This window comes from Lycorma delicatula, chromosome 7, assembly GCF_047948215.1.
Source record: "Lycorma delicatula isolate Av1 chromosome 7, ASM4794821v1, whole genome shotgun sequence".
NCBI classification, from domain to species: Eukaryota; Metazoa; Arthropoda; class Insecta; order Hemiptera; family Fulgoridae; genus Lycorma; species Lycorma delicatula.
Window position 1 is genome coordinate 136,867,733 of NC_134461.1, and position 12,531 is coordinate 136,880,263.

At 29.7% G+C, this 12,531-nt stretch overlaps 1 protein-coding gene across 3 annotated transcripts in view; it reads right to left on the reverse strand.

Annotated features, from left to right (window-relative positions):
• The window catches only part of LOC142327753 (clavesin-2-like), a 130,428-nt gene extending 123,500 nt beyond the window's left edge, over window positions 1–6,928 (reverse strand). For 2 of the 3 annotated variants that reach the window (XR_012757076.1, XM_075371059.1), the window contains exon 1: window positions 6,809–6,928. Coding sequence is in view for 1 of the 3 variants with exons in the window: in XM_075371059.1 (XP_075227174.1) it covers window positions 6,809–6,832 (24 nt within the window). In the remaining 2 variants the exon portion in view is untranslated. Of the gene's footprint in view, window positions 1–3,828; window positions 4,018–6,808 lie in introns of those variants that run through there. The other variant, XM_075371060.1, reaches the window with a different exon arrangement.
• Between the last annotated feature and the right edge of the window lie 5,603 nt (window positions 6,929–12,531).

The window sequence follows — 12,531 nt, forward strand, 5'->3', positions numbered from 1 at the left end:
GTATGTATCCTAAAATGGCAACATTCGTACAAATACATGAAATAAAATTCATTTTCTAAAAAAAAATTTTTCATTAACGTTATTTAATTTTTTAAATTTCCCGTTTCTTTGAATCACTCTGTATATTACATTTAAATTTAACCAATCTCGTTTAGTGATTAATAAAAATTGATATTAATTTAAGTAGATTTAAGATTAATTTTAAGTAAATTTTGTAAAGGGTAATAAAATATCTTCAATATATTACATCCTAAAAGTAAATTTTCCGTTCTAAGAGTAAAATAAATTTTACCTGTTTCCGTTATTTTCCTTTTCTCTTTCTAAATTATTTGTTATTAAAATATTATTTATTAAAATCTATTGAAAATTCATAAATTTGTCGTAATTTTCTCAAATAAATGCTTTAAGCGAAGCCAGAATTTATATTGAGAGAAACTTATGAAATTTTCTCATACTATGATCACATAAAACAAACGTGATGTTCATGTCAAGTTGAATAAATAATTTAATTTTGTTCTCAGTAAACAAAGTAATATGTCTAGACAATAAAGGATTTTATTTCGAAAATTAATATATTTTCTTTTCATATTGATATAAATTTAATTAATTTAAATACCCCTCGTTCATAACCTTTAATTAATACACAAGAGTTAACATATATATTTTACATGAAATATTAAAGTTAACGCTTCAGAATCCATTTATAAAAAAAAAATTACTTAAAATCTAAACATACGTAACTATCTCGATTATTAAACAATATCTAAGAAAAAAATTATAAATTATAAAAAAATAATTATAAAATTATTTTTTTTATTGATTTTTTTTGTATATAATTTTTAAATATTATTTTTTCTCGTAGCATCAACTGATCATGATTGTTTACGATTGAAAATAGATATACAGATTAAGATTGATAAAATATTTTTTTTTGTAAATATCTTTTGAAAAATAATCTTTTTTTAAGAATCTATCTTAATAAACGTTTATTATAACATTTTTTTATATATTACATGAAATATTAGGGGGTTATATTAAGATTATAACGTTAAAAAGATTAAAATTAATATTTTAATTGCATGTAGGTTATGAGAATCCACAGGTTTTACAAAAAAAAAGTCTGTTATTTAAATAATTATAATTTAAAAAGTGGAAGATTAAGGTTAATCAGGGTAAGTCGAGGCACGTCACATTTGCCATGCGGAGAGGTGACTGACCGGGTATGTACTTCGATGATGTTTTGATCCCGCAAACGGAGACTGTACGGTATCTGGGACTTCACCTGGATCGACGTTTGACCTGAAAGTGTCACGTGAGGATGAAGAGAAAACAGCTAAACGCTGCTACGGAGGAACTCAGGACTCACGTTATAAACAAGATCTTAATTTACAATACCAATCTGGACGTACGGTGTGGAATTGCGGGGAACGGCTAATACTAGTAATGTGAAAATTATACAACGATTTCAGAACAAAGTAGCGAAAGTGATTGCCGAAGCTCTGTGGTTCACGCGGAATGATGAGATTCAGGATTATCTGGAGCTCCCATCGGTTCGTGAGATTGCACAACAGCGCAATGTCAAATACCTGCAGAGGCTTGAGAATCATGTAAACCACTTTGTAATTAATCTACTCGATAACAGCAGAGACGTCCGACGGTTGAAACAAACCCATGTACTCGACTTAGGGTATGCGTAACAGTTCGGAATCTAACACCGTCAAGTTTATTGGTGTCGTATCTAATTTCTTGTTACTTCTCTTTCTTTTTATTTTTATGAGTTATTAATGTTTGTTTTGTGGACTATATGGTGCTGAAATTGTTGGTTTGTGATTTATGACTGAGCTTGTAATTTCATATCTGACTTTAAGTTTGCTTGCAACTGTTTATTGTGTACTATTTATTTTGGGGGTTCCTTACCTTCCTATCACATGCTTTTGTCATGAAACTTACCTATGGTTCCGCAGGAGAGCCGATTGTAATTATAATTGTTATTGAGCAAAAAAAGTTTTTTTTAATTTATTAATAAATTAATATGGTATAAATTTTTAAAAATTCAGGTAAACGTTTTCTTAGAACTCTGTTACTTTTACGGTTAAAAATTTAAATCTTAATTATGTTATTAAAACCAGCTAAGGAATTTTTTTTAATGAGTATCAAGGATATGAAGAATATTTTACTTCTCTTCATGTGTATTTATAGTATTATATATTGGGACAACTTTAACAGTTATGCGAATATTAAACTGGGTTCAGATATTAATAATACTTATAAAACAGACTAAAAATTTGGTGTTTTTGCCATTTATATTCTTTAGAAAAGTAAAATAATAAATTATTAAAAGGTATATTCATTGCAGTAAAAATGTGTACAAAAGAAAAATCAATATTACTTTTATTATTATTTGTGTTTTTTTTTTTGTTGTTTATATTACCTTCCAAAAAATTATTACAATAATTTAAGAATAAAAAACAATTTTTTTGGATCATCTGGGTATAATTCACTATTTTAATACTTAATTAAAAACTAGATAAATGAAAATGCATTTAATATTCAATAACACCAGAGAACAGAGTATTCATTGTATCTGAAAAATGTATATTTTGCATTACTTTTACTTTTCCGTCTAGATAGTAGCTATCGGAAAGCTATAACTTAATGGTGTATGTGATTGGTATGAATGGTCTGTATGAACCATGTAATCATTCTGAATGGTGATCGGTAAAAATTGGGCACATCCGGTTTTCACCGAATCTTAACGAATTGACCCCTAAATACCCCAGAAAACCGAAAAATGGGATCGACATTTCCGAGACAAAATGTGTGTTCATATGTATGTATGCTGGCGAGTAAAATCGCCTTCTCTCCAGAACTACTCGACCAGTTTTCATCATATGTATATTAAAACTTATATATGGGGCATTGATGCTATTCAATTTTTAGTTCAAAAGGTCAGGGGCTGGGGGATACAGGGGAAAAACAAAATCGTTTCCAGATTTTGGATAATTAAGGTTATATATATTTTTAATAATTTTGTGAACAACTTTTGTAAAAAAAAAATTGTTAAATTTCAAACCAACCCGTAAAAATGGTTTTAATTTTAAAGCATTATCAAAGGCAGTACAAGGCGTGATTTTCGTTGCAATTTTTTCGTTGGCTCATTATGTCCAAAAATATTTCCTACACAAATGAGGGCTCTATCCTCCACCTATCGACCAAACCCTAATAACCCGCACCTATCGGCCAGACCCTTAAAAACCCCCATTTAAGGTCCCACTGAAAGTTACCAGCATAACTCTATCAGTATAGAGTTATGCAGATAGAGGTATCGATTTTTTTTAATGACCTATTAAAATTTATGCTTATATTTTCATCAAAACCATTCTCATTTCGAGAATAAACTACTCAATTCGTTTTATTAAAGAATGTGTATAAACAAATTTTAAAAATCTAATCGTTATTCTTCAAATATTGGGATCCAAATATTTTTACAAATCTTAATTTCTACAGATTGGATGGATTATTTTAATATTAAATTATAAAACTAAAAAAAAAAATTACCATTACATACAATAATAAAACACATAAATTTACGTACATAATGTATGTGTTACATACATAAATTTAATATATCACAATTACTAATAATTCTTAATATTGCTATGAAATACTACAAATTTGAACACCAGTTAGTATTGAATGATTAAATTACGACGTCAGTTGAGGATGAATATAACGTAACGAAACGACTAAGCAAACAGATCTTTAATATTAAACAAAATAAGTAACTACACTTTTAAATTATTATTAATAATAATACTTAACTCTTACCTTAGCATAAAATACTCCAAACGACTAATTTTTTTCATGTAGACTCACACAAAACAATTAAACAGTTATAAAAATGACTAAAAGATATTATTTAATTACAACGAATTTATTATATTTTATACATACGGGTAACAGAAGCTTTAAACGTACATCGAACGAACTGCGTAGCTAACAACGTTTCGTGCCTGTTGTAACATGTCCGCGCAGCAGCAGCAGGCAGGCCGTCGTAGGCAGTCTGAACGCATCAGGCAGTGCGCAGTCGCAGACTGATAACTCAGTATCAGATAGCAGTACTGCTAGTGATACGTTCCAACAACAAAACAAGTTGATATTTAGACAAACTGCGTCCTTATTATTGTTATCATAGCAATTATATTATTTAGGTCCTACGGTAAAATTAAACATTTTTCGCTGTAAAACGTATAACAAATAATATTTCTACTTAAGGAAAAACATTGATTATCACAAAAATATTAAAAAGAAATTTTACTCTCTCGGTGAATATAACTAGAAAAACTACATTAACCGGGAAAGATTAGTAATCATGTCAAAAACGAGATGTCGGTTTTTTGCAAATCTTTATTTTTTTAGGGTCGCAACTAGTTTATCTAGACAAAAAAAACATGTGCGTACGTATGTACGCACATGTTTTGTACTGCTTATATCTCAGGATTAACCGAACCGATTTTCTTCAAATTTAGCACGTATATTTTTACATTGATCGTACTTTTTTTTCTAAATTTGTTAAGATCGTGGATACCGGTGTTCTTTGGTGGTTGGGTTTCAATTAACCACACATCTCAGGTACGGTCGAACTGAGAATGTACAAGACTACACTTCATTTACACTCATACATATCATCCTCTGAAGAATTATCTAAACGGTAGTTACCGGAGGCTAAACAGAAAAAAGAAAGAAATTTGTTAAAAGCGTGGAGGGATATCGCGAAAGAAACAATTAAGGAATATTTTAGAGAAAACTTTATTAAAGAAAATTTGTTATCTTCCAATTTTTTAATGCACATTTAAATAATTCAAAAAAGAATTTAAAAAAAAAATTTATAAAATCAACCTCCATTTTTTTAATAATATCCCTTCGGTTTAAATATCTTTCAATAATTTTTTAAAAGTTTATACTTTGTATATTGTTATCAATAAATGTCTACATTTTTTTTTTTTTTTTTTTACTTTTCCGTCTAGATAGCGCTATAGCAGAGCTGTACCTGTAGAAGGGAAATTATTGTAACGGTCCAAATTTGGCATATACGGTTTTCACCTGATTTTGACGTTTTGACACCTAAGGAACTCAAAAAATTAAAATCCGGATGTAAATTTTCCGGATGTCGTGTGTGTGTGTATGTATGCGATCGTGTCACACTCTAAATTACCTCCAGAACTATTGGACAATTTTGATCAAACTTGATCAGATTACTTCTATACATGGAGGCATTGATGTCATTAAATTTTTAATTTAAAAGATGAAGGGGGTGATGATGTAAAGCAAGGTCACCTTCAGTATCTCGAGATTTCGCTTACATTTTTCTTAGATACATTTGTTAATAATTAAAAATAACAATACTTGCACAAAAAAAATTTGAAAAAATAACACCTCCTCTCAAAAAAATGCTGTTGTATTCGTTTACTATGTTGTGACATCACAGGTGACTGGTAGAATTAACGTAATGAATAATATTTGAAGCATAAAAAAGTAACTCGGTCGGGCCTGAGTCTTGAACTCGATCGCCCCGTTGACTCGGTACCTAGTGCGTTAGGCCTTGCGGCTATACCAGTCTTCCGACCGTACGAGCGAAATTTGTTCTATGAAAGTTGTTGAAATTACATTTGTTTAGTTAATGCCGACCGACGCCGCTTATAAAATGATAAATATTTTTAATTAAGTTGAGCGTGTAAGCCGTGCATCAGAAACAACCCACAGTTGTACGACTTTCCCGGAACGCGGCTAGCCGCATTCCGGGAAAGTCCTACAACTGCATGTCAACTTTTTTACTGCATTTTATTAAGCGAAAATTTAAAAACATACAAAACTATTGATATTTATATAATTTCTGTCTAGTTACACTTTTTAATTCTATTTGGCGAGTTGTAAAATGATATATTACTTAATAAATATATAATGCAAAATAATTTATTAAAAACTTATATTAGGCTGATATTTACTCTAATTACATCCTTAATTTTAAGTAAAAAATGAATTAAAAAGGAACAAAAACTAAAAACATTTCAACAACGTCAAAACTTAATTATAATTAATTGAACAAATAAATAAAAAAATTAAATTTCAATAAATTTTTTTAGGTTAAAAAAAATTTAATTCATTTTCTTCTAAATAAAAAAAAACAAATCACTTATACTGTGAAAAACCTTTTTACACTCCTTTTCACACTCCCAACCCTTGTTTTAAAGACACTCCAGAATTTTACTAATTAAAGAATTCAGATTAAAAATATCAAATAAAATTTTACAGGTCCTAATTATCTTCAAGTTTAAATTTTCTTTATTGTTAAAGTATAATTTCACCAAAAAAATGTATAAATTAATTTTGTTTTTATTTTAAAATGTTGCTCTATGTTATAAAAATAATAATAATTCACAAAAAACAAAATTAATCGTAGATTGTATTCTTTATAATTAAATTTAGTTAATCTTTGCTGGGAACTGCTTTATTCATTATTACCAAATAAATTTATTAAAATAAAATATTAAAATACAACAGTTTTAAATAATAATTTTTGTAAACGATTTTTGTATATTTTCTTGTTTTACAATTATTTCAAAAATCATTTAGTGAAGTCCTTTCTTTGAACCTTGAAAATTTAGTTGTTAGTTTTTATATGTTTTCCTTGTTTTAAAAATTAAAATTTACTTACATATTTAAAAAAAAAATTAAGTTACGGAATATGATTTTTTTTCATTATAAAAATTTATTTTAATTTAAATATTATCTTTTATAATATACTTACCATTTGAGAAGGTTTGTCGGGCATATCTTCAATTTATTTGTTATATTTATATATATATATATATATTAAACAAAAAATAAATACCACTGCTTTAAAATAGTCTGTTGTAACGAAGGTAATCCAAACTTAAAGTAAAGTTAATTTGAGGGAGAATCTTATTTATGTAATAGAGAATGTATCTGTATTGGAACTGCCTTTGTTACTCCCTCCACTGCGGGAACTAACTTGCAAAACAAGTTTAATTTTTTATTCTTATACGTTTTATTACCTGAAATGTGCTTTTGAATTCTTTACTTAATGATTTTGTCATCGGGTCATAATATTTAATATTATTTTTTTTGCAACTAGAGGCTAGTCACCCCTTATAGTTAATGATAAAATATAGATTTTGTAGCATATAAAAAATTTCCTGTCTGACCAGGATTTGAACCCAAAACGTTCTACATGAAAGACAAGACGTTATAACTGCACCACAAAAGTTGGTAATAATAATAATAATAATAATAATAATAATAATAATAATAATAATAATACAAACCTATATACGTAATATGTTTTTTTTTTGTCTTGCGTCATTTGACTGGTTTGATGCAGCTCTCCAAGATTCCCTACTTAGTGCTAGTCGTTTTATTTCTGTATACCCCCAACATCCTACATCCCTAACAATTTTTTTACATATTCCAAACGTTGCCTGCCTGCACAATTTTTCTCATCTGTCTGTTCCTCCAATATTAAAGTGATTATTCCAGGATGCCTTAGTATGTGGCCTATAAGTCTGTTTCTTCTTTTAAATATATTTTTCCAAATGCTTCTTTCTTCATCTATTTGCCGCAACACCTCTTCATTTGTCACTTTAACCACCCGTCTGATTTTTAACAAAGTTTCTAATCTTTTCTTCTCAGGTACTCCGTTCGTCCAAGTTTTACTTGTATGTAAAGCTATGCTCCAAACATATACTTTCTAAAATCTTTTCCTGACATTTAAATTAATTTTTTATATAATTAAATTATATCTCTGACTGAAGGCTCGTTTAGCTACTGTATTTGGCGCTTTATATAGCTTTTGCTTCAACCATCTTTGGTAATTCTGCTTCCCAAATAAAAAAATTCGTCTACCCCCGTAATTTTTTCTCTTCCTATTTTTATATTCGGTGATCCATCTACATTATTTCTGCTAAATTTCATTACTTTTGTTTTGTTCTTGGTTATTTTCATGCGGTAGTTCTTGCGTAGGACGTCATCCAAGCCGTTATTGTTTCTTCTAAATCTTTTTAACTATCAGGTACATTTACTATCTCATCAACAAATCGTACCATCTTTATCTTTTCACCTTGTACTGTTACTCCGAATCTAAATTGTTCCTTAACATCATTAACTGCTAGTTCCATGTAAAGATTAAAAAGTAACGGAGATAGGGAACATCCTTGTCGGACTCCCTTTCTTATTACGGCTTCTTTCTTATGTTCTTCAATTGTTACTGTTGCTGTTTGCTTCCTGTACATGTTAGCATTTGTTCTTCTATCTCTGTGTTTGAACCCTAATTTTTTTAAAATGCTGAACATTTTATTCCAGTCTACGTTATCGAATGCCTTTTCTAGGTCTATAAACGCCAAGTATGTCGGTTTGTTTTTCTTTAATCTTCCTTCTACTATTAATCTGAGCCCTAAAATTGCTTCCCTTGTCCCTATACTTTTCCTGAAACCAAATTGGTCTTCTCCTAACACTTCCTCCACTCTCCTCTCAATTCTTCTGTATAGAATTCTAGCTAAGATTTTTGATGCATGACTAGTTAAACTAATTGTTCTGTATTCTTAACATTTATCTGCCCTTGCTTTCTTTGGTATCATTACTATAACTTTTTTTTGAAGTCTGACGGAAATTCCCCTTTTTCATAAATATTACACACCAGTTTGTATTATCTATCAATCGCTTCCTCACCTGCATTGCGCAATAATTCTACAGGTATTCCGTCTATTCTAGGAGCCTTTCAGCCATTTAAATCTTTTAATGCTCTCTTAAATTCAGATCTCAGTATTGTTTCTCCCATTTCATCCTCCTCAACTTCCTCTTCTTTCTCTATAACACCATTTTCTGCCGTTTTTATTACGGCTTGTTTCTTATGTTCTTCAATTATTCTGTTGCTGTTTGGTTTCTGTAAATGTTAGCAATTGCTTTACTGTCTCTGTACTTGAACCCTGATTTTGTTAAAATGCTGAACATTTTATTCCAGTCTACGTTATCGAATGCCTTTTCTAGGTCTATAAATGCCAAGTATGTTTGTTTGTTTTTCTTTAATCTTCCTTCTACTATTAATCTGAGCCCTAAAATTGTTTCTCTTGTCTCTATACTTTTCCTGAAACCAAATTAGTCGTCTTCTAACACTTTCATTCTCCTCTCAATTCTTCAGTACAGAATTCTAGCAAAAACCTTTTATGCGTGAGTAGTTAAGCTAATTTTTCTATATTCTTCACATTTACCTGCTCCTCCTTTCTTTGGCATCATGACTATAACACTCTTTTTGAAGTTTGACGGAACTTCCAGTTTTTCGTAAATATTACACACAAATTTGTATAATCTATCTTTCGCTTCCTCACCTGCACTGCGCAGTAATTCTGAAGGTATTCCGTCTATTCCAGATCTCAGTATTGTTTCTCCCTTTTCATCCTCTTCGACTTCCTCTTCTTCCTCTATAACACCATTTTCTAATTTATTTCCTCCGTATAACTCTTTTATATATTCCACCAACCTATCGACCTTACCTTTCGTATTACAAATCGGTCTACCATCTTTGTTTAACTCATTATTAGATTTTTATTTATGTAACCCAAAATTTTCCTTAACTTTCCTGTATGCTCCGTCTATTCTACCAATGATCGTTTCTCTTTCCACTTCTGAACACTTTTCTTTAATCCACTCTTCTTTCGCTAGTTTGCACTTCTTGTTTATTGTATTTCTTAATTGTCGACTGTTTCTTTTATTATCTTCATCACTAGCATTCTTATATTTTCGACGTTCATCCATCAGCTGCAATATACCGTCTGAAACCCAAGGTTTTCCACCAGTTCTCTTTCCTAAGTTCGCTTCTGCTGATTTAAGAATTTCCTTTTTAACATTGTCCCATTCTTCTTCTATATTTTCTACCTTATCTTTTTACTGAAACCTCTTGCGATGTCCTTCTCAAAAATATTCTTTACCATAATATAATCTTCTTTATATGTAATAAAGTATAAAAGGAAAACACTATTAAAACTTTTTACCGAGTAATAAAGAACAAATTTGCTCTGCGAATAATTTAAAAGCATTTCAGCAGACAAAAACAGTTTACATGTTAATCATAGTAATTTTACCTTCTAGAAAGAAAATTATATATGACCTCTTTTAGTTCTACGAGGTAGTTAGGACTCTGGTCGCTAAACTGATTCGAGGCTCAGTAGCTGTTTGTGGCACAGACATTCGCTCTTATGCTTTAGGGCGATCGAATGAGTTGGTGGCGGGAGAAATGTCTTTTAAATCAATATGACCTCATATGTTACTTGACTGTCGGATAGATCATTGATCCAGTTTACTTAAAGTTAAATAAAGTTACAAAAAAAGAGTTACCCTGATGTTCAGTTATTAAATAATGCTAATTAGATCTAAATTTATTACAAATGTTTTAATTCAAATATTTAATAAATTATTTTTTCAAAATTATTTGTTTCTATAATTTATTTCTCTCACATTTACTAATTCTATCACTATTGTTCCATAAATTATGTTCCATCGTGTATTATTCATTTATATTTTTTATTAGTTATACCTATTTTAATTCTACATTTAATATCTTTTATTTATAGTCGTATCAACAATTAAAGTCATTAGCGACTTATCACTGTAGTGTAACTGTAGGGTTAAATTTTTACTCTTGAACAAACTCAGACCGACCATTAACGGCTTTAGTTTCTTCAAGACTTACATACGAGCTTAAGGCTCGTATATTAACGGCCTTAATAAAATAACTACACGTGTGGTTAATTTAAACTCAACCACCAAAGAACCGGTATCCACAATTTACTATTGATGTCCGAATAAAAGCAACTATCTTTATTAGGATTTGAACCTTAGAACTCTCGATTTCGAGATTAACTCATTGACGACGACGAGTTTACCACTAGACCAACCCGGTGGGTTATATTTACTTCCTTGCACGAAGTAAAGAAAGGATTATGATTGCAAAAAATGTGGGTTTTCAGATTTCAACAGAAATATCCATTTTGCCTAATTCGGCGTGACGTCTGTACATACGTATGTACACATGTAGGGTACGATATAGTTATAAATTTTTTATACATAAGCTTAGTAGACATACAACCAAATAATAAAAGTAAACAATTATTACATAATCTTGGAACTAGCTGGCCCCTATAGTAATAACTGTATTGGAGGTAACAACTGTATACATACGTACGTATGCATCGTGCATAACTCAAAAACTATTAGCAGTAGGATGTTGAAATTTTGGATTTAGGATTGTTGTATCATCTAGTTCCTCCTTCCCTTTTGATTGCAATCGACTGAACCAAAAGTGTTCAAAAAAGGCGAAAATAAAAAAAAATTGGATTTTGGACAATTTTGGACTTTTTCTTACGTTCAATAATAAGCCCTTATTAAGAGCTTTTTAACTATATATCATAGTGTTATTTATCTTCATTGGTTCCAGAGTTATAGCCAAATGAAATTTTAATTAATGAAATCTTTGGTCTTGTAAGGGGAAGGCACATCAGTTCAAATTAGACTTCATCTCCTTTTGTTTCTTTTCTTATGCTTTTTAACTTTTTTTTTTAATTTAAATATATTGATTTATTAATAATTATTAACCCGTGATTGTAAAAATGTTTTACGATAAATAATTATTCAATAACAACAAAAAAAAGAAAAACTATGAAAAATATCAAAAGTTATTAGTGAAATTTTATGTACTTTTAAAAATATGTATGTGTAATTTATTAGCCATTATTACATACGTTTGTATATAACAGATTTGGTGAAACAATATTATTTAATATTAAATGAAAATTATTATTTAGAATCGTATTATTTTTGAATTTTCTAGTTTAATTTTATTTAACTATTCTGGAAATTTCTTGGAAAGTTATAAAAAAGGTACTTTTCATTAATTTATTTTTTTTAATGAAAAATATTTGAGGAACATTTTAAAATTGCATAGGTAAAAAAAATGTTACTCATAAGTACTACTTCATCTTCACTGCAGACCTTCCAATTACATACAATACCACTATTGCATCGTTTGCCGACTAAATGGAAATTGTAGTTTTCAATGATGATCCAGCTCAACCCTCGACTAAATTACAATTCGGATTAGACCTTCTAGCCGAGTGGTTAATGAAATGAAAAATAAAGGTCAATCAAGCGAAATCGACTCGCATGACATTCCCGATGAGAAGAGGTGACTACACAGGAATCTATTAAATGGAGATTACACCCCGTGAGCTGAAAGTATACGGTATTTAGTTATTCACCAAAATCATCGTCAGACGAGGAAGGTTCCAGTTAAACAAAAAAAGGAAACAGTTAGATATCAAATTTAAAGAGCTATACTAGTTATCAGGCAGGAAATCGCAACTATCCCTATTTGATAAACTTCTTCTGTACAAAGCGATTCTAATACAATTTGGACACACGGAATCCAACTCTAGGGTACGGCGAGTACCAGCAACGTAGAGA